Here is a 23,671-nt window from a genome sequence, read left to right as displayed (position 1 = left end):
ACACACACACACACACACACACACACACACACACACACACACACACACACACACACACATGCGCATACATACGCGGGAAGTAAACCGTGATTGTTACAGACAGATGTTTTCTAGGTGCCCAGGAGGAAGCTGTCTGTCTCACTTTGTCTGCCACAGAACATGAAAGAGGAGGAGAGGAAACACACACTAACATGCCCACATGCACAGACATAAACGCACTTTTAGATTCTCCCTCACACTCTTGCTGTCTCTGCACATTGTCTCTCTCACACACACACACACTCTCACACACACACACACACACACACACACACACACACACACACACACACACACACACACACACACACACACACACACACACCAGAGGTTGTCTGTCACTGTTGCCACAGGCTTTTTTTCTTGTGGAATCACAAGTAAAATGAAGAGCCATGGGCATGCCTCTGCTTTAAGAGCTATTCCACTGTTATTCGGGTGAGACTTGTAAAACGGCCAGTGCAGCCTCGGGCTGAGACGAGAGGGAAACCTCACCTCCATTGATGGGGGGCTTGTGGTTGTAAACAGGATCGTTTCCAAAATCCATAGGCCTGGGATCTGTTAAAAAGGTCAGAACAGAACAGTATTAATCTCAAACATCCAGTCAAGCCAGAGCTACTCAAGAGTCCACAACATGTTGTGATATCTTCACTCCATCCCTTATGTTGTCAGCACACAAGCTACATTTGTAGATGGAAATCAAACTACACAAACAGCTGAAAGAGTTCAAAGAGTGAGTGATCTTGTTCAGACTGTGTGAAGATATCAGGCAAGAGATCGCCTACAGTTTAAACCGTTTTATTTATTTAGAGAGCGAGAGAGAGACTGAGCGATGAAAGAAAAGACACCACACAACTGTTTCATAGAAAAATATCACTTTTATTACCTTCACATTCGTCACAATATATTTTCTTTTTATTCCAAGACCATGAAATTCAACAAGCTAAAATACCACATTCTATTTCTGAGGCAGGCCGAAGTGCAACGCTTTAAAGGGTCTGGAAGCTCAACTCGGCTTCAATTCAGTTTTTATTCAAGGAAAATTATATTACAATCCTCAGAAAAAAAGAGCAATATCTGAGCAGCTGATAATCATTTATTGCTGTGGCAAAGCAACCAAAAATGTATTATGGAGTGAAACCGTAATAGATTTCTAAAGGACATGAGGTGAAAAACTAATTTAGTTGATATGAAAGAAGATACGGAGCCTCATTTCCTCAGTTAGATAAGGTCAATTTTTTCTATGAGACAATTTTAACATGTGGCATCCAGACTACGTCTTCTATAAACAGCCTTTACGAACTTCCAATACTCTTCAGTCTGTAAATGATAATAAGAGGTGAATACTTTTAAATGAGACCCGCTATCTGCGAAATGAAGATATCTGCTCATGTATTAAATATGAGGTAATTTCCTTGAAGTTAAAAAAGTGAATCAATGAAATCTTTAATTGTTTAAAATTGACCCAAAGCTGGCTTCCAAACCCAATTAGAGAATAAACAAAAGAAATTACAGCAACCAATAAACCCAATGGTGAATGAAGTGTATTCACTCTCCGATGTTGAATGGGAATTTGATTATTTAATTATTTGATTATGGGATTGAGCATGTGTGCCTCGGGGTTTTGTATGTTTCTCCGGAGTTCAATATTTAATTTGCTTTAAGTGCACAACAGTGAAATCCAGCGCAAGTCAAACAGACAATCATAAAGTTGAGGTCTTTCTTTCATAGAGGCAGAGAAAGTGCACAGGAGGAAACACATCAATGAGGTGGATGACGCCAGGGATGAACGTTTAAGCAGTTTACCACTTCAAGGCTGGTTTTGTTGAGCTTGAGTCTAAACTAGTCACAGTTTGAATTAAAACTAGTTCAAGTTCATCCCTCGCTGAGGCCATGTTGCTGCATCCAACAGATTTACATGAAGAAAGGTCTTTCTGATCAGTAAAAAAACTCAAGAAATCAAAGAACAATAACATCATCGATTCATTTGATTCAAAATGACATCATCAAGGTAGGTTTTACCCCTAAAATGTGTGATTTCACACCACCAAAATATGAGAGTGAAAAAGAGAGAAATGAGAGCAAAGGAAAAAACAAAGCATGAAAGCCTGGACAACTCCAGTGGCCTGCAGATTACGAACATGTCTTTAAATGTTTGTCTGAACCACCCGACTAAATAAAATAATGCTGTAATGTAATTCTATATATATATATATATATATATATATATATATATATATATATATATATATATATATATAAATGCTGTCACTGTGCAGAATGGGCAGTTAGTCCTTAAATACCTGCTCAGCTGAATATGGCTAATCCCAGCAGTCACACTGTAAATTACACTATCTTCTGGAGCTCTTACTCAAATGCACTCTCCATGTAAGACTGTACTTAGTGTAGTACATGCACATGGAAGCATCTAATCAGTCTCCTCGTCTGTCTTCTGGTAAATGTACGGTCTCACAACAGACCCTCAGGGCTCTATCTTATCCTTTTCTCACAGTCAACGGAAATCACCACAGGTCTTGAAGAAACATTAAATCAACGGGAGAAAAGCAAAAGAAGCAGGATAAAGAAAAGACAGATGCTCGGACACTCTTTGGACGACTGTTGAACACTTTCTAATGATCCTGGCTTAAAGCCCGAAGGCTAGGATCCTGAGAAGAATCATCACGCGGATCTGAAAGGAGATTAAAACTCCCTGTAGCCCCATTTTATCTCCACTCTCCAATTAGCAAAGAGAGGAATAAAAAGAGGGCTTTTTTTTTTTTAATTCAGGAAAAGACATGGATGGCTCTTTGGCACCATACACTGTTCCAGTGGGGGCCCGAGGACCTGTTAGAGTGCTTTCACTCGTAATATTTCTCCAGAAGCAGAGAAGGAGGGGGCAGAAGAAAAAAAAAGAAGAAAGGCCTGAGGGCTAGAAATGCTTACCGCAGGGTTTTATGAACGCAATAAGCTCCATTAACTAATTAGAATTATTAAAGGGCTTCAAAGTAGTTTGTGATGGAGAAGGGAGAGGGAGGTGAGGAAAGGTTGATTTAAAAGCGCTGCATGAAGAGACGCCAGCACATTTTCCAAATCTTGCAAAAAGTTTGATGGAGAGAGAGAGAATGAAAGAGAAAAGTGCACGGGTAGCACAACATAAATACAGTCATATATCATTTCTCTGTTTGAATTTCGGACCTACATTGATTGGGTTACAGCACAGGGCCGCTACAGTGAGTCATATGATGTGTAAATCATACGCAAGTCGATTGAAATGGAAGGGAGAGGGGATGGATATGAAAGCATAATATAACAAAAATACTTGTTGACTCAAGCACAAAAGCACATTTTACGAGACACAATTTGATGGAACAAGTCAATATGGAGAGCTGCAGGTTTGTGTTTGTCAGATTGTGTGCGTGCAGCGAGTTTAATGTGTGTCTCCATCACACTGTCCATTCTGCCAAAAGACTTCTTTCATCTGCTTTTGTGTTTCAAACAACCTGCCCTCCTCCTTCAAGTCTTTCCCTCCTTCAATCCAAACTGCAACCTGCCTCCCTGTCAGCCTTCCTCTCGGAGCAAAAAAGGAAAATCTATCTTTAGAAAGTATAGAGAGCAGGTTTTTTTAAACTTCTTTCATCTTCCTCCATCTCTGGGCGCATTCTTTGGAGGGAAAGGGGGCTCACTTAATGGGCCCTGCTCCTCTGAGAGATTTTGCTCTCCTCCTTTTCTGCCTCTCATTTTCTCTCCAGTGTTTTTTTTTTTTTTACTGGGAGGATTTGCAATGAAGGGAAGGAGTAGAATAGGAACAAGCAGGTTTTGATAAAAAAGGCTGGGGGATTTGAGCATGAACAAAATGGTGCGGGGGGGTAGCACACAACATAAGATGGTGAGCTGCTGAGAATTCCAGGAAAGAAGCACCACAGCGGTGCGCCCAGTTTTACAGACTAGAAGTTGATTCTGGGCTTTTCAAACCAAAACCAAGCAAATTACATTACTCTCTTTTTTTAACATCATCTGAATCAGTTTCCCATAACGTATTGATCTGCGTCCATTTTGAGCCCCTATGTGATTTAAGCTTGAAGCTGGACGCTTTAAATGAGGGACAAACGTTTGCCGTTTGCAAAATGGCTTCAACCTTAGTAACGTTAAGATCATCTCAGTGAACACAATCAACATAACTGTTGCATTAAAACAATAGTCAGCGAGTAGAAAAAATAAACATTGTATAACTATTATACATCAGAAGCACATGTAGGCATCCTGTCACATGTAGTTGCAAAGAAAGAAGTTCTATTCAATTCAAAACCAGTAAAGTACTCAACGTATAGTTTCTATTAAGATTCACAGTAAATGTAAGAAATTGTAACAAATCATCAAATACTTCAACAAAACATCATCAAGAAGCAGAAAGGTGCTATTGTTACTCTCAACATTGCAAAACATCGTAATCGCATCGTAAACTCATCTGCGTAATATAAAAACACACATAAGGTGAGACGGACGATGAAGAAAACATCAAGAACACCGTGTGAGGGGTGCTGCACTGGAATCAGTCTAATTTGACATTTCATAGGAAATGAAATGATAAAAATAAATGACCAGTGATCCTAGATCAGTGTTTCTTTCTAAAATCCTTCATAAGTAAGAAGCTCTTTCCCTTCGTTTGGTCTCACCTGTTGAATAGAAGCCAAACCGAGCAGCCAAGTGGACCACATTGTCAGGTCACCAGGCTAATATGCAAAACATTCTGATGTTCACAAATTATTGATTTGTCATAGGATGACACACAAACAGATCTAACAGAAAAGATTTGAACTTGCACAGACTTGAAAGAAAAGTAAAACTGCGTCTTTAGATACTCAACACATGTGATTTTTGATTCGTTTCATTCATTCAGTCTATGTGTGCGAGACATTTGAACATTAACAGACAGGCATTGGATTATTTATATGATCAAGGCAAAACTGTATAGAGTCCATTCATACACCGATTTGACACTGAGGCACCACCTCGTTCTGGAGGCGAAGAGGTAAGAGTTTTAAAGCACATTTTTAAGAAAGGCATGTCAGCATGTTTTGAAGAATGCACTCGGGGTAAGAGGCAAGACTCAATTATTAGCCAATGAAAAGTTTTGAAGTGTCCGTGCATATGTGTGTGAGACTTTTGAGCCTTTGTGTGTTTTGATGCCGAGACAGTGTTTTGTTTCTAGGTCCGCAGGATGCAATGTAAGCTGTCTCATCCTATCCCCCCCCCCCTCAGTGTAAACCAGACAGAGAACAGCACAACACTGATTCCCCGTTCACAGACCAAAGGAGCCACCCACACTGGATGTGCAGCCGTCTATCTGTCACGGCTGGACGGGCAGCACTAATTCTCCCCATAACTCTTCCTTCTCTGTTCTTAATCTGTCTCTGTCACTCTCGGTCTCTCAAAGGCTAGTGGACAAATAAACAGCAGCTTCATTCAGACCCAGAGAAATAGACTTATTTCTTTATGCAGCACACATTGCGACTTCTATCTCCCTGTACCTCTGTGTAAATCCCTTCTCTGTCGGACAGAGTATTTGGAGGCAGGCAGTGTCCAAGCTGCAGATCAGAGCAGGGCAGACAGACATTTCCTGCTTTGTACAAGAAGAAAATATGCTGTTTCAACACTGCATGTACATATGTTTTGTCCACAGTTTGTTAGGCAGTCTTCATGTCCAGGCTACCAAGTTGGGGTGCAGCTGTAGAAGCCAGTATGCTCTTAAGTACATCAAAAAAAAGTGGCAATGTAATGTTGTTATCAGGCCCTCATCAGCCTTCACAATTGGCAATTAAAGTTCTTTCATCTACTCTCCCCAGCGATGGTGAAGTTTTCACAATTTCCTTCTGCCAGTGGCAGCCCACAAGGAAGTTTAGCAAAGGTGCATGCTGATCAGGTAATTAGATCAGTCATCAGCAACAGGAGCTGCAGTGTCTCTTCTATGTAGATTCTCATCATGCTGAACACTGCTGTTGATCATGTATTTCAGGGAGTTTTGACACCCTTTAATCGCTTTGTTTGAACAAAGCATTCTAATAAAATGATATCGTTCACATACAGTCCAGTTGTTTTCAACACTGGGAATCACAGCCGTCGTCTTTCTCCAGTCTGATGGTGAGCATGGGGTCAAGAATCGGCCCGGTACCTGGGTACAGGTGGTTTTGGTTCGGGCTCTGGACCAGATTATAGCTGAGGTTTTGGTTCTGGTAGCAGTTTTGGTGACTTGGCTGATTTGGATGCTGGCTGTTGTGGTACATCACTGAATGATGATGACTAGCGCTGGTCTTCTTGGGCGCCCAGTGGTACCGATGGCAGCACAGTGTCACCACCACGGTTACAGTGACCAGCAGCAAGAGGGCAGCGCCTCCCGCCAACACATAGTACCAGTAGGCAGGAACAGGCTGCACCGCCACTGTGTCTACTGTGGGCTCCATCCCAGACATGGCACCCCCTGGAGGGCAGGAGGACACATTACTGGTTGGCACTACGGACGAGGGAGGCAGGCATGCAGACCCCATTGGAGAGTCAAAAGCTGTCTAATTGACTGTTCACGAAACCCCTCCCCCAGAAAGTGATTGTCAAATCATAGCTTAGCAACCTTAACTAGGCATCTGTCAAGCTTTAGATTTCTGCATAATGCTGAATCAAGCGTGTTATTTTGTAGCCCTTCCAAAACCCATGAGTAAACGTATGAGGAATGGCTTAAACAAAGTGTTTGTCTGCGCTATCGTAAGATGCAATCCATAGCATGTCTCGCTAACTAGCTTACTACTTACAGTAGCAACAAGCATTCCTTTCATAGCATCGTTACCTAGATACCTAAAACTAAACTACTAGCTTAGTTTGTGGGGTTTCAAACATACTGTGTATGGTTATGTTAGAATGTCTGACTTTACATTTTGCTCATTGTAATACTAGGATTGTCTTCTCCACGGATGCAGCTTTGATTAGCTAACTAGCAATAGCTGATACAATTTGCCACCTCAGCCGGTAGAACTGATGAGAGCCAGCTAGAAATGAGAAGACTGCTTTTGTCTACCTCCGTCTAAAATCAAAAAGCTATTGTTTCAGAAAGTACTGAGCATTTCAAGTGTTAAATCTGCCATTGTTTTCTATGTAAATTGCATACATGTTGGGCGAGAAAGAAATGCTTGACAGGCCTAAGAGTAACTAAGAGGGGTGGGATTCAGTGAATGGTCAATAACTGCAGCAGTGAGCTGCAATTATGTCCCTTGCTGTTATTCAACTAAACACAATATATAAGATCTACTGCAGGCAAAAAAGCTTCCAGATGTAGCTCACTTCAAAATTTAAACACCCAACCGCATACTCCAAGTCATCTTAAGTCTTCATTCTTCATCCAAAAAATACTGATGCATGTATGTTTAGATTATGCTGTGTTTTTGGCTGATGCAAACAACACAACAATTAGCTGCACATTGACAGTAAGAGGCTCATGCGATGCGTTCAGATTCGATCGGAGAATGCAAAGCCTTGATTATGCAGTGACTGGCTGAGTTGGACAAAGGGTGGGGAGTGTTAGGTGGTTGTATTCGGCAGGACGCAGCTGCTTTTATCAGGGCAAGATCACATTGAAGGGAGTCGAGTGGAGGGAGAAATAGATGGAGAGGGGAAGAGGCGAAATCAGAGGGAAATTACAGAAGGGAAAAGGGAGGCATTATAGGAAGAAAGAATGGAGTGAAATAGAGAGGGATTGAAGAAAGTGAGGGGAGAGGGTGGGAGGGAAGGGGAGTGAAGGGAGAGAGCTAATCCTGCCATGATATCTTTAATCCTGCATTAGAGGGTTTGTCTGAAACTTCAATACTCTGTCAACTCACCGTGAAAGAAACCCGCTGAGAGAGAGGTTGTGGAAGAAAGAAAGACAGAGAAAAAGAATGGGAGAGAACGAAAGAAGGAAAGAACGTGAAAAAGAAAAGAAAGGTCAAAAGAAAGAGGAAATAGAGGCGGGGAAAGCAAGAAGTAGATGGAGACAAGATAAAAGAGAGCAAAAATGAAAGGACAGAGGCAGAAGAGGTGCAGAGAAAGACACAGAACCTCAAGGAAACCAGTGAGCTTAATTTTGCCTTTAAAAAAAGTTCAGACGAACTCTTTAAGGGTTTAAAATTGGCTTTGATTGTAAAGCTGTGCTCTAAGCAGCCTGAGCAGAGAGCCTTTGCATCAGTGGATTAAGACACAGATGATTTCTAGGGCTGCAAAAATTGACCGTTACTTTGCTTTTTTTTTTTTTTTTTTCATCTAAAGGGGAACAAAGGGGACATTTTCTCAAGAGCACCACTCCTAACGTGAGCTAAAAAGTGTGGCTTTCAAGGGAACCTTGGTTACTAGAGTTTCTGAATCACTGATCTTTTTTCTCATTCAAGGTCTAACACTTTACACATCAGCAACCTTTCCTTATCTAAAATGAGATAAAGTGGAGCTGAAAGTGTGAGAGCTCTCTATACTGAAGCCAGAATTAGCTTATTTTCTGTGTGTGTGTGTGTGTGTGTGTGTGTGTGTGTATATATATATATGTGTGTGTAGCATGACCGTTCACTGTGCCGCCACCCGTCCCCAACACACTGGTTCACGTCACACCACAATGAAGCTGCCACTGTACTGTTAGCCGAGGATCACATCAGGCGATAATCACACATTACACTTTAAATTTGATCGACAGATCTCCTGAAGTTTCTCCATTAATGTGAGATTTTGGGTCAGTTAATTTATTTTATCTAATATATTGTTGGTAGCTTTTCTCCACCACGCACTCGCCATTTTATAGATGACTGAAGATTATTATAGGATACAATTAAAATACATTGGTTGCCGTAACTAATTCCTAAGGACACTATAGTCCTCCTCACACTTCCTCACTACGCAAGGAGTCAATCTGAATTTTTGATTTAAATTATCTTCTAATAATTTCCTCTCTATGCCTTCATCACTCAAAATCGTGTTTCAACCTCCTTCTCACCTGCAGGATTTTGCAAAACCCACAGAACCCTGCTGTCCAGAGCCACAACCCACACACTCATCAAGTATCCACATCAAGACACACATAAGTAACAACTCAAACATGTATATACAAATAATATATTAACAATCTATGCAGTACGTTTTGAATAGAGTTCAACACTTTGGTTCTTAGCTGACTTTTCAACAGGCGTCTCAAAGGAGACATTCGATCCCCCTCTCCGGGGCTCAGTCAACTGAAAACATACGTGTGTGAGAGCTGACACTGTTGTCATGCTGCGAGTCATACGATACCTGCTCAGGATCCAATATTCTAAGCACCCGCAAGCATTAGGTCAAATATTTAGCGTACGAGTCTGGTGAGAAGAGTTTTCCGATTTTGGCTCATGGCTTTTACTATATTTGGGATTGCTATTCTTGTTTATTATTAAATTGAATGTGAGGGACAAAAACAAAGTGCTGCTCAAGCACCTGACAGTATTCAAAGAATGTTTTTGATCTATTCACACATTAGGAACACACGGACACACACACACACACACACACACACACACACACACACACACACACACTGAACTGACTCAATAACTGTACGCATCTAGCATCAGTAATATGGATGCCATCCAAACATAGTTCGGCAACTATTTTTGTGCTTTAACCCCCAGCTTCAAAAACACGAGTCCTTGCCTCTACAGTAATAAAAAGTAATCATAGACATAAATGGGACCACAACCATCCATGATCAATGTGGACACTAATGATGAAATGCAAAAAAAAAACCCCACAAAAATAACCACAAATCATAAAAGTCTTGATATACTACTCGGAGTGGTAAAATAAAGTACATATTATTATTTTTTTAGGTCCAACTTTGAAGAAATTCAGTGTCACTAAGGCGCTAGCTCTTTAAAAATTCCCATGATCATATGTTGTGGGTCTCTAAACAAAAGCAGTCTGGCATTTTAGGTCACAACCCAGACTTTGAAAACAAGCGATCCAGTAGCATAATCTGCCTAAGCCCATTTTATCTGCTTTCAGACTGGCCTATTTGAGGATGAAGGAGGGGAACAAGGGGAATAAATGGTGAACAGGGGTGGAGAGGAGACGAGACGAGACGAGAGGAGAAAAAAGGAAGAAAAACTAAAAACAAAGGCAAGAAAGAGAATGAAAAAGACTGGTTGAGATGAAAGTAGAGAAGCAGAAATAAGCGGGAGCAAAATATTGAAGAGGGCAGAAAATTGGAACAAGAAGAAGTAGAGACTAAGAGAAGGAAGAAAAGAAGCTCCTCGTATGGCACTGAATGAAGAGAGAGAGAGAGAGAGAGAGAGAGAGAGAGAGAGAGAGAGAGAGAGAGAAAGAGAGCTTACATGGTGACAGCAAATCAGGATGAAGGAGTGAATGAGGAGCGAATGTGTGCTGATCTCTACAATGAGGAAGCAGTTAGAGTTGGACTGAGTTAAGAACACAGAAGCCAGCTCTGCTTAGTTCTTTTAGTTTCATTAATAACCAAAGAAAACCACTGGATGGGGACTGTTCAGCCATGACCCCATGATCTTTACCTCTGCTCCTATGTCACCTTTTAATTAATTTACCAATACGAGCAATGAAAAGAAGAAGAAGAAAAGTATTTCAGTAATTTGCTGTGCCCACTAAAGGCACACTCACTGTGTTGCGTACATGTTTACCAGTAACAGATCACACGCGACATGTTGCACACCATTATGGACTTGGAAAAGTCTGTGGGAAGTGCAAATTCACCCTGATGTTACTCTGTTGGAATTGCACATGTTGCTATATTGCGGCCTGCCAATGTTGTTGTAGTAAATACCCATGTGTAACAATGTGTTTATGTTAGCAGCAAATAGTAATTTTCTCACTGAGAAACATACCAAACTACATAACCAAGAATATCAGCCCAGCATGCAGGGAGTCATGCTGAGACAATGCAGTGGATCCATTCCGTCAAGTTGCAACGTTGTCACCATTATTTTATCAAATGTGGATGAAGTCCACATATCAAAACCCATCAATAAAGTATACATTCTTTGACTAGTTGGAAATGTTATACGTATGTAGTTATATGTAAATATTACACATTGTACTGTGAATGTCAGAAACCATTGTTTAATAGTTGCTTGATGGCAGAATGTTCAGTCAGTATAAGTGTGGTGAAAGTCTGTTCAGCTGTGTGCAACATATATTAGGCACTATCGAGGTCACTCGGGGCCAGTGCAGTGCTGCGAGCTGAGCTTAGCAACAAGCAGAAAGCACAGACATTTGGCACAGGAAGTACAAAAGGAACAGGAAGTAGGACTTACTGGTTATGCCAGGAGTTAAGGCGGGGAAAGGCTCTGGAAAAAGAGAGAGAAAAAGAAATGTTATTGATGATGGTTAATAATTAATATGTGTGATAAAGTGTCAAAGGGATAATGGATGTTCTGCTGTGATATAAATCTCATTTGGTGATTAAAGTTCAGATGATTCGTACGCAGTGAGTTCACTGCAGGACTTGATGGATTTCATCATCAATTGTAGTTTAAGTTTTCTACTGTCGGCTTCAAGGTAGAATTTGTTATACTTACGTTATGAATACGTAATATTATGAAGTAATATAACGCTGCTTTGTCTATCACTTTCAAGGGTTGGTTACAGCACAGTACAGCGTGTGAGAGGATAGGCCTTCATGCAATGAATAAGCTTAACCATCAGGACACACTATGAGCGTGACATGATTTTGATTGAATACATTTATTTCATTCTAAAGTAGCCCTTTACTAAAATGAAATACAGCCCCAAATATATCATATTCAGGATTTGCTTAGTCTCAGTGTACGGTGGCATATTTCCATGATTAAATTGACATGGAAAAACTATATTTCTGATGATTGTTAACAGAAATGCATTTCAATGCAGCTGAATCGCAAAACTGCAGGACGCTGCACTTTTTGTGAAGGCACGTGTTTCTCCTTTTTGAGAAAATCAATAAAGATTTGTCGAGTTCCGAGATGATATAGGAGTCTAAAAGCCCATAAATCTTCCTGGATGACAGTCATTTTTACAAAATGGAGAGAAAATAAAGAGAGGGAGACAAAAGAGCGGATTGCATGGGTTGAAAGACAGGAAGCATGTCGTCCCTGAATGTCTCTCTCTTTTTGTGTGTCTGTCATTTTTGACTTTCTTCTCTTTGCTGTGTCATTTATGTCTCTCCTTCCTGTGAATGCTCTCTAACTCTCTTCTCCTAAGGTGACACAAGAGGTGTCAATGGTAGAAGAAGAAAGAAGTGGATGGAAGATAGGGGTGAAAAGAGTGAAGGAAGGGTGAAAAGAGAGAAGGAAGGGTGAAGAGACGGGAAATAGAGGACTGGGAAGGAAGGGTGGAGGTAAGTTAAAGGGTCATGGGAACAGGGACTGAAATGTACTGCTGTTTATTATTTGCCGGAGGATACAACATCTATTATGAAAGTGAGAGAGAGGGTGGAAAAAAAGAGAGAAACACAGAGGGACAACAAGAGAGAATGGCAGCACAAGTAAAGTAAAGAAGAAGAAAAAGGTAATATAAGGTGTGAGGGAGTGGGTGATGGAATAATGAGAAAATAAATATGAAAAGAGAATGGTGGAAACATATTGGTGGGAAAAGTAAAAGAGGTAAGAGTAAACATGTGCCCAGATAGAACAGCAGAGCGAGAAGCGTCATTCACAAAATGTAGTAACAAAAAGCTGTCATCTGAGACGTCATACTCAAACCACAGAAAGAGTTACAACATTGAAAATGCCAGAATGCACAAAATTAGTCGCGTGCCACATATAAAATAGAGAAAAAGAAAAAACGCTGAATCCTTCAATTCCCATAATGCAACACGATAGATGTTTTTATTAGATCCGTCCTGCCTGGTAAAAGCCCTAAGTGAGATTACTCTGGTGAAATCATCAATGTTATTGATAAAGCTTCTCCAAAGCCACAGAAGACGTCAGACAACTGTTAACGCAGGCTAAGAATTCCCCCTCATGGCTTTATGTGTAAAATCGGTAGAATTCCCATTCAAAATATCTGCAAAAATGAACTCTAGGTTTCAGTTAAACATACCATCAGCCCAACTGAACAACTGGAGACCTCGCCGTGAATTTCAATGTTGTGGATACGGATTTAAATGAAAAAGAAGCTGGGCAGAGACCACACGGATTAACACCAGGCTCAATTAAACCGGGTTGAAAGTGAAGCAGCTTGAAATGTTACAAGAGTGTTTGGGTGTGTGTGTGTGTCTTCATATGGTTATTGATGTAATACAACGGTGGTAGTTTTACGTCATTATATTGTGTGCCAATATGTGTGGTCGCATCATGGTAACCATCACTGTCCTGCTGTGCCGAGTGACGGGCTGCTTCATTACATAAAATGACAATAATGATATTCTCATCACTTCCCACGGCAGAGAGAACAAACCGCGTGTGGAAATGATGTTTGTCAAACAAGGAAATGTGAACGATTTAAAACCTAATCCTGTGTCTAGTCTGCACTTTTCCGTAACGGTAATAACAACGCTTCCTTAACTGAAGCCAGTCAGTATTAACATCAGCTCGTGTGTAAGAGAGAGACAGGCAAACAGAAGAACTACATGAACAGGCACACATGTTGTTTTGAAGCTCTATGGCTCAGCGATGGCCCAGACTGATTGACTGAAAGACAAGGCTAGGGACAGAGAGAGAGGGAGAGAGAGAGGGAGAGAAAGCACCAGAAGAATCACAAAGGGAGGGGTGGGGTTGTATAGAAAAACACTGAAGGAGATAGAGAGAGGGAGATATGAAAGATAGATTAGTATCCATGCCCAAAGGCCGTTTGTGGCCTACTTTCTTTTTATATATATTTTTTATGTGTGCGTGTGTGTCTATGTGTGTAAACGAGAAACATTATGAGATTTTTATCCCTTCTCTCTCGCTCAACCGGTCTCTGGTGAGAACATGGTGTAAAGGAGTGAGGGAATCAGACAGATAGATAATTGTGTGGACAGACTGACTGGCTGAATAAAGCTGACATCTTGATAACCAGGCTGTGGGACTTACGTGTACACTGCTCCAGCTCCATGCTGCTGCTCATGTGGATGTTATCTATTCTGATGTGGCCTCTGGTCGGGTGATCGAAAAAGCCCTCGAATGCCACCTAGAATATGGAATGAGAGATACATATTACAATAAGCTTTTCCTTATCAATCACTGTGGTTTATGAACGGTTACAATGTAGTGGTCTGTAAAAAGGTGGGTAAACCCACAGTAGGTAATGATGAGCTGTTGCAAACACCAATAGATGTAAAACTATAATATTTTAATTGGAGCGTTCATCTTTCATTCTAGCGTTTTAAGTGTTCCTTAATCATACACTTAATCATCACATTAACGACACGCTGTGGGCTTCTGTCCTCAGTTATGTGCTGCAAAAATCAATGACGGCACAAAGTAGTAAATATCGGTTTCCCTGCGGTGAGTTCAAAAACAACACTTGCCTGATACTCCTTGGGGCTCTGGGGCAGGATGGTGCGGCCCTCCCTCCAGTGAGGCCCCTGGTCTCCCTTCAGAGCCCACAGCAGGGTCTCTTCCTGGTCGCTGTCCCTCAGCAGGACCCTCAGGCTCCCCTGGGCCTCCCCCTGGAGCTGGTAGTAGAAGAGGAGGCAGAGCGGGCCTCGCTCCGGCCCCACCTCAGGGCTCAGCAGCCGGGCTCGCTTGCGCTGGGTGTGGGCGCCTGCGTCCAGGTGGAGGTAGTTCCCTGAGAAATCTGGAGGAAAGGAAGAGACCGAGAGTTGGTGGATGCTTCATTATTGCATTATTGCAGGATCAGTGATGTATTATAGATTCATCACTTGTAACAAATTACAAATGTGTGACCTTTGAAACTGATTCATCACCCCTCCCTTTAGCGTAGGGATGTAAGTTCATGGTTTTGCCTGTGCTATTTGCATTTTATTCATTTAATTGACTCCATTTTAATGAGTTTTATGATTTGTGACAGTGCTGCAGCACAAAGCCGATTCACTCCTGGCTGGTGAAACAGGCCCAACGTACAGTATGATGTAATAATGCAGTGGAATGTGGTTTCTTAGCGTTTAAGCCATTACCTCCATCATCCTGTGGTACGAGGCTTAAACCGCAAATGAGACTGCCATTTCATCATGGCCACTAATGGCTATGGATACAAATGAACACGCATGCATACACATACACACACACACACACACACACACGCACGCACACAATCGTGCTAAACAGCCCTAATCACTCTGAATGCTGACACCTCGTTCTGTTGCTCTCTCCCAATTTGCTACTTAGTCAGCACAGCCATCATACCAATACAGTTACAATGCTTGTGGACGTATAGTGTACCTCTGTGTGTGTGTGTGTGTGTGTGTGTGTGTGTGCTTCCTCTACACACACACACACTCTATCCCTTTTTAAAAAAAATCTAATTCACTTCCTTTCTCTCCTCTCAGCTCAAAGAATTGATGGACAGAGAGCAAAGATGGTGAAGGGAAGGGAGGGAGAGAGATAAAAAGGTAGTGCTACAATGTTTTCCCCATCCCAAACAGCACCATAATCATTAGCTTGCTGCTGTGTTTTGGCTGTGTGTCTAGTTTGTCTAATATGGCCGCAGAGTAAAAGCTTTGCTGGAGCTGCAAATAGTCTTTTTATCGACAGACAGACGCTGTGTGTGACAACTCATAAGGAGAGAGAGAGAGAGAGAGAGAGAGAGAGAGAGAGAGAGAGAGAGGGAGAAAGAGAAGAGACGCTATCTATCTATCTATCTATCTATCTATCTATCTATCTATCTATCTTCACCTCTGTTCTCCCTGCCTCAGCTAAGACACAAAAAAAAAACACTCGACAGATTTCGCAGCACATCACACTTAATGAATAATGGATTTGGGTTGAGGTAACTCTGTTTCTTCACTTCGAGGCAATGAAGAAGGGGACCTCAATTACCGTTGCTCATTAAGTACAGTTAGGGAAAGTTGCAGTGTTTTTCTGTTTCTCCTCGTTTGATCTTGGTGAACGTACAAAGGGAGGGAATTAATTAACAACTCTCCATGGGAGGGATAGGCAGGGATGTAGAATTGGCTCGGAGGGAGGGAGGGAAATGTGTGTGTGTGTTGGAGTCTTTTGCAGTTCATTTGTGGGTATCTTTGTTTGTGCGAATCTGTGTGTGTGTGTGTGTGTGAGTTCGTCTGTCAGTCAGTGTGTGTGTGTGTGTGTGTGTGAGTTCGTCTGTCAGTCAGTGTGTGTGTGTGTGTGTGTGTGTGTGTGTGTGTACTTGTAAGAGCCTTGTGTGTGAGTTTATCATTTTGGATTTATGTAAATGAGTGCAGTATCTATGTGTGTATATATTATGAGTGTGTAGTTTAAATGTAGAGTCATATTATGCGTATGCACCTTCACTTCAACGACAAAAGTGAGCACGGACAAAGAAGTAGTGCAGAAGAAGTGCATGTGTAAGGTACAGTACACTTGAGATAACTGCACTTTACAAAGCATGACGGGGCCTTGCTTTCGTGGTCATGTTGCAATTGATTTCAGTTACAATTTAAAAAAAGAAGCTTCCTGCCTCAAAGCTAAGGATCGACCGTATCTCCTAAAAATAATTGCTGCCTGGATGATTATGTTCACTGCACGAGACTTTGACATCGGAGATTAGGGTTTGCATCTTGAGTCCTGCATGTGGTTAGGTTTAGGCTACTAAAACACAGGATTCCTGTTTTAGTTGCTAAGAGCGGAAAACAAATACAATTACATTGTATTTACAAATGTTTTTGCAGATAGACATTTTGTGACTTCGTTAAAAGGTTTCCACATTGCTTTTTTAGCTTATAAATGTTGGTAATTCCTAATGAAACATGTTTCGCTTATTTTATTCCTGCATGCACATGTACACCCAAAATGTCTCATTTCATGGCAAGATGCTACTGTTGGTTGTACAAGTCTACTACTACTTAAGTCTACTCAAGTCTACTTATCTCTGTGACACCTGTTGGATCACATCAAAACAACTCAAAGTGACACAATCAAATAATAGATTATGATTTTGCCTCTCTTTGCCTTCTTTTAACCCTCCCTCATTCTCTTATCAATAACCATTTCAGACGACGAGTAGTGTGAAGGGTTTCTTTCGATGAAAATCTCCACAGGGTGTAGAATTGCAGTCTTGCCCTATCTGAGATCAAAAGAATAACTTAGGAGCTCCGTTCGGGTCGGATTTTCTCTTTTACAGAAAAAACTCCTAAAAGGGCTTTCAGCGACAGGGGATGGGGATTTGATTTGCATATCGAGACAGCTTCCAGACAGGGCGCCGCGCTAATGTTGCTGTAGAACAAGACTTAACGTCATGTTGCTGTCTAACACGGACACAGTGACGCTGCTATATCAATTACACACACACACGCACACACACACACACAGACAGACACACACACACAGCAGCCTAGTGTGATGTCGAGCCTCGCCTTATGTCACGGCCCTGTCTGTTTAGAAAGGAGCTGCTCAGTCAACCATAAACTGGAGGGCTTCAGCACATACACAGAAAACCTTGAGTGAACGGCAAGGTCGTGTGTGTGTGGGAAACAAACCCACACATGCTGAGTGTTTAATACGCGAGCAGTCCCACCTTGAGTGGTTTGCGTAGTGTGTGTGTGTGTGTGTGTGTGTGTGCGTGTGTGTCTGTGGGGGGGCGCCTCAGGAGGAGCTGAAGAGCTAAGGCAGCACTTCTGTCAAAGCCATCATCTGACTTATCAGAGCGCTCTGGGTGATGTGTGTGCCTTATGGGCGTGCAAGTACAGGAAGTGTGTGTGTGTGTGTGTGTGTGTGTGTGTGAAAGAGAGAGAGAGAGAGAGAGAGAGAGAGAGAGAGAGAGAGAGAGAGAGAGAGAGAGAGAGAGAGAGGTACGTGAGGCAGTGAAAGTGTGTATGTGTGTGTGTGTGTGTGTGTGTGTGTGTGATGGATAAAACAGCCTTGGTTATCCTCTTGCTGTCTTATTAAAGATAGACAGATGTGGAAAAAGGCAAGTACCACTGAGGGAAATAGGAGAGAGGTCAGTGAGGAGAGGAAGAGGTGATCACAGTGATGGAGTGAGAGGGAAGGAACTTAATATACTGTAGTATGAGTTAGAGCTGAAACAGATTACTGGATGACTTCTAGAGGAAGGATGCAATGACAGAAGCATGGTGAGGGTAACAGGTAGAAATGTGAGCGTAAATACAGTTGAAGTGACGTTAAAGGTGAACAAAACGTAGGCTGAAGTAAGGTTATTACAGCATACGAAAGGAGCAAGCAAAAAGATGCTACAAGAGTGAATAAAGAACAGAGATGAAGTAAAAAAGAAGAAAATGTCGATAAGGAGTAAAACTCCAAGAACAGACAAAAGAAGTTGAGGATTAAAAGCAAAGGCTGACAGCGAAAGTAACAAACTAGGTTAGTGAAAGTGAGACTGTTAAACCTAAAAATGTTTTGAAGAAACTCCAATTAAGTCACGGCCGTGCACCCTTTTAGCAGATCAGAGTGAAATCCTTGCATCATAGTTGCTGTCAGTGGTTCCTCCCAGCACTGGGATCTGCAACTTACAACCACTTTGCTCTTAATTAGCCACAGAAGTCTTCCATCATTCCACCAATGTGACGGTGCTTTCTTTTCTGTGTTTACAGAATGAGAAATGTCTTGAAATGAAGAATACCCAGCAAGATGACAACTTGAATGTGAAAGTTTTCACAAAGTTTGAATGTTTGATGAAGTTTTCTATTGGGTTCTCAGCGTTTGGACAGGGAAGTTTCTACAATGTGTGTGTGTGTGTGCAAAGTCCGATGATGATTAATGTGATAAATGTATTGCTGTTTTATTGGCAAACTTATGTTCTGTTACGTATTCAGTGTTGTGTATTTCTGGTAGTTTCTGGTGTTTCAAATCTCTGGCTTAGGCTTCATGTGGGAAATAGGTGGAGTGTCCCTTTAAATTATTTTCATTAAGTTGGCTTCCACAACAATGTACGAGTATTTTTGGCAATGTTATTGGGATGTGATTGCTGGAAACAGCAGAGGAAGTGATTTAAATGCAATATTGATTCAATCCAGAAAAACACGTTTCCAGCACATAGATTCTAAACTCTCCCATGATCCATTTGTGTTAATGGCGACATACAATTTGGGGAGTGACTGAGCTGAAACTGTAGTAACACAGTAATTTAAAAAAAACGAGCGACAAGGATTCCTCAAAATATTTGATACTACTTAGAAAAATGTCATGTTGTAAAACGTAATTGCGGGCGATTGGAAACAAATCAGTACTCACTGTCCGATCCCAGCGCCAGGTCCTGTCTCGTCCCATGAGAGCCGTGTCCAGTGGAACCGCTGCTGGCTGTGTGCAGAGACCAGCTCACACCGGACTGGGGGTCAGCCGACCAGCCGCACAAGCTCTGCTCAAAGTCACACACAGCCGACAGGGACGGAGTGGTGGCTGTTGGTCGTGAAAGAGACACATAGGTTGTGAATAAAACCGTTTGATAGAGCACCTGCTTTGACTGACTAAATACAACTAATTATCAAGACGCCTTCCTTTCTTTGAGCAAATCTCAAATTTCCTCAGCATCTTGTAATCCTTGCCGTGATGCTTTTGGAGGTATTCCCATTGTGTTTAGATGCAACAGTTTTCATGCATTATGTCATCTCAGTTTGTATCATGGTGAATAGAAATATTAAGAGTAAAAGAGAGATAATGTGGAAAGAGAATGAGCTCGACAGAAGGAGCTGAGGAGAGGATAAAAAATAAAAAAAGAGAACATAGATGCACTTGCTGTCCCTGATGCTGCATTCAGTTGAAGTCACTGCCTTCAGTTATGTAGCAACAAACCACTTTAAACTAGATCCCGATACCTTGTTCTCCTTAACCTGCCTGACAGTCACTGACATATACCTGTGAAGTCATATTCTCGATATGTGTTTGTGTGAGAAGGTGAGATTCTGACTGTGAGAGCTTATTTTCACTCAAACAGAGCTTCCTGTGGGACCCTGGCATCTAACAGACTTCAAAGCCCAGAGGCCCCGGGATGTAAGATGACATCATGGGTTTGACCTTAAGAGTGTGAGCGTGTGTGGACGAGAGACAGAGACGACATTTATGCATGTGTGCTTGAAAGAAATCTGCATGAGTGCGTGTGGAGATGCTGTGTGTGTGAGAGTGCTTGAATTATTAAGTGTGTGTGTGTGTGTGTGTTTGTGTGTTTGTGTGTTTACCAGGTCTCATTGCAGCAGTGGTCTGTTCCACTCTGGGCAGGGTGGGGGTCACTGTGTCAGGTATAGTGGTGGTTTCTGTCATGAAAAGAAAAGAAGGTTAGAATAGAACAGAATTGAATGACATGGCAGAAGATATATGACAAATGTTGCGTGAGCTTTCATATGGAAACCAACATGTTCGCCCTCCATAACGAGTTATATTCCCTCTTGTCCAAAAGATCATCATCAGCTATCAGCATCCTAGCTAACAATGTTCATGAACAACACGTCGCGCTAACTAGCATGTTGCTGTCACCGGCCATCAACACACCAAGCCACTCTAAACAACCATCCACAGCAGTAACGTATATATATATATATATATATGTTGTAGCACATGTTAAACTATTTTAAATGCAAGCACTGAGTTAAGCTGCTCTAATTTCACACACTCAAACACTCTCAAACGGTCTAATAAGTAGAGACAGTACTGGACATACAATAACCAAAGCTAAGCTTTTAAATATTCACAATTTGCTCTCCAGCTACTTCACATCACACCGGAAAATAGCAACATTTAACAGTGCAGTGGTGATGTTTGAGCAAAGTGAGATTAAGATATTACACAGTAACTATTGATGTTTGAGCAAAGTGAGATTAAGATATCACACAGTAATTAATGATGTTTCAGCACACTTTGCTGTTGTTTTCCAGGACTGTATGAAGACTGAAGTTTGTCATTATCCAGGCGGTGACACAGTTAGCTGAGGCAGTGAGCTGACACTCAGCTGAAGAATGTGCCACACTGCTAATTTCACCCACTGCAGGTTGGCACACACACACACACACACACACACACACACACCGCTATGATGATAGATGCTGCACTCACACTGACCTTGGTGCACAGCAGCATGCGACCAGTGTATGATGGATCAAACAGAGGCACACACACACACACACACACACACACACACACACACACACACACACACCCACACGCACACACACACGTCAGCAGTGCGGTATGTCACCGTAACCTCAAGACCTTCTGGTCTTAATAAGCAGTTTTCTACAGTTAGTTAAGGTTCCTTAAACAGCCCTGAATGCTTTACCAGCTCCCTCTCGCTCACGTGTGAAAGAAAGCCTATACGTTGACGTAAGGGAACAGAAGATCGTCGGGCTGACGCCACAAACCTCTTGCCAAATTATTCTTAGAAATTACTGCTTTCTCTCTCATTTTCTGCCATTCATCTCATGTTCCGTCTCTCATTTTTCTTTCCTCCCTACATCTGTCATCGGGCTCTGCAAATCTCCTCCCTCTTTCTCTCCTCTCTGTCATTTGTCACAATAAATCTGACCACTTTTAGCTCTGCTGTGCAAAACCACCATCAACACCACAAAAAGCTCTTTCCACACACACACACACACACACACACACACACACACACACACACACACACACACACACGCACACACGCACAAACATGCACACAAACTTGATCTCTCTTTTTCTCTACCTCTCCGGCATAGAAGCGAAATCCTATCTAGTCTTGTTTCTCTTTTACCACAACCGCAATTTTCTTCTCCATAACTCTTTCTCTCGCTCTCTTTCTGTCATCTCTCCCTGAAGCATATTTTGATTTCCACGTGTCCTTTGCTTTTGTCTGCCCGCAGATCTTTCTCTCTCTTTGTTAAGATTGCATCTCTTTCTTTTGCTCTTTTTCCTACGATCTCCCGCTCTCCTGTCAACCTTTTTTACTGTTTAGTGCTTCTCTCTGTGCTGCAACTCTGTATCGTGGTGTTATTTTATGTCGGTTCTAACCGCCAGCTCAGTAAATCTGAAACCACTGTTGATTTACTGCTTGTTTGGTTGTTCTAGATGTTTCCATGACTGACTCGCTTGGTGATCTGCATGTGTGTGTGTGCGTGTATCTTGTTTAGCGTGAACTCCCAACCTTTGTTAATAGCTTTGAGTTCGCTGCAGCTCTGATGTGTATTGTGTATGTGCATAACTTTATTGAGTTGTTAACACAGTCTGCTCATAGTGAAAGTATGCAGGATTATTATGTAAGCCCAAACAGAGAGGCCTCATGTTGCTGTCCCAACACACACAGAGCAAGCAAACGCACGCACGCACACACACACGTTCATATACAGAATTAGATATCGACATTGGATAAGTAGCTCCCAGCTGCTGACATTAAGCTGTTTTAATTTGGTGCCCTTTACCACTGTAATTAGCCCCCCCATATGGAGGGAAGAGAGGGAGGAATGGAGATGAGAGAGAGAGAGAGAGAGAGAGAGAGAGAGAGAGAGAGAGAGAGAGACATGGAGAAGGGAACACAACCTTTTCAACCTCTCACCACCATTTTCCTAATTAGTGACCACACACAGCTCCTGTCAGCCTCCCATTTCTAACTCCATCTCATCTCAACCTGTCTAATCCAATTTTGCTCTCTGTCCATCGTCTCCTCTCCTGTTATTCCTCCCTCTCCTCTTCATCATCTTCCCTTTCTCCGTCCTATTCCAGGGCCTTCTCTGTAGCTACTGTAAAGGTCAGCAAACTAATATGAATGAATTACTTTATGCTCATTTTAAGCGTGTTACTGTAGTTATTATGTAATCAACTTTTCAACTTGCTTTTGCGTGTTCATGTGTCGGCGGAACTAAATGTGACAATCAGGCACAACACTAAAGTGTGTTCAGTCACTTCTGAGGGAAGTTCTGTGGAACAGAGGTGAACAGTTTTAAACTCAAGGATTCAAACTGGGATGTAAAAGAAACACCAATCTTTTCATCTGTTTTCTGCAGATGGGTCATCCTGAGCACCAGTGAGTTACAGCAACCTGCCATCACTCTCTTTTTCTTGCTCTCTCACACACACACCTCAAACCGAGAAACAGAAGGTGTTCGGTTCGGTTAACCGCACACGCACACACACTCACACACACACACACACACACACACACACGCACGCACACACACACACGCACGCACACTGTCATAGGCCCAAGGGCTCATTGTAAAGCTGCTGACTGAGCAGGGCGAGGCGGAAACAGAGAGACGAAAAACTGTTCAATTATGGAAAGAGCTCTGGGTATAAATCTACCTCTGTCAGCCTGAATAATGACTACTGACACAGTGTGTGAGTAGGTGCGTGTGTGTGTGTGTGTGTGTGTGTGTGTGTGTGTGTGTGTGTGTGTGTGTGTGTGTCTGAGTAAGAGAGAATGTCGTCCTTACTCAAATTATTGGTGACAGTGCATGTGTGTGTTGGTAGGAGTTTCCTTTACTTAATGAGTATGTGGTTGACTGACTGACTGAATGGCAGACTCACTGTGTGTGTGTGTGTAGCTTTAATGACCATTAACTATTTTACCGCTGGTTGACCTGTCTGCTCTAGGC

At 42.0% G+C, this 23,671-nt stretch overlaps 1 protein-coding gene across 3 annotated transcripts in view; it reads right to left on the bottom strand.

Annotated features, from left to right (window-relative positions):
• Positions 1–23,671, bottom strand: part of LOC137866045 (neuropilin-2-like) — a 95,146-nt gene that overhangs the window by 4,926 nt on the left and 66,549 nt on the right. The window contains exons 12-17 of one of the 3 annotated variants that reach the window (XM_068701692.1): positions 20,288–20,362; positions 19,347–19,511; positions 14,528–14,796; positions 14,091–14,187; positions 11,352–11,384; positions 532–594 (exon numbers count right to left, since the gene is read on the bottom strand). In XM_068701692.1, the coding sequence (XP_068557793.1) occupies positions 532–594; positions 11,352–11,384; positions 14,091–14,187; positions 14,528–14,796; positions 19,347–19,511; positions 20,288–20,362 (702 nt within the window). Of the gene's footprint in view, positions 1–531; positions 595–2,305; positions 6,512–11,351; positions 11,385–14,090; positions 14,188–14,527; positions 14,797–19,346; positions 19,512–20,287; positions 20,363–23,671 lie in introns of those variants that run through there. The other 2 variants (XM_068701701.1, XM_068701710.1) reach the window with 2 other exon arrangements.

Source organism: Cebidichthys violaceus, unplaced genomic scaffold (assembly GCF_023349555.1).
Source record: "Cebidichthys violaceus isolate CVI_PGR_0920_01 unplaced genomic scaffold, fCebVio1.0.p SCAF_11, whole genome shotgun sequence".
In the NCBI taxonomy this organism is placed as follows: domain Eukaryota; kingdom Metazoa; phylum Chordata; class Actinopteri; order Perciformes; family Stichaeidae; genus Cebidichthys; species Cebidichthys violaceus.
Note: the sequence above shows the minus strand (reverse complement) of the source record. Positions and strands in the feature narration are given on the sequence as shown.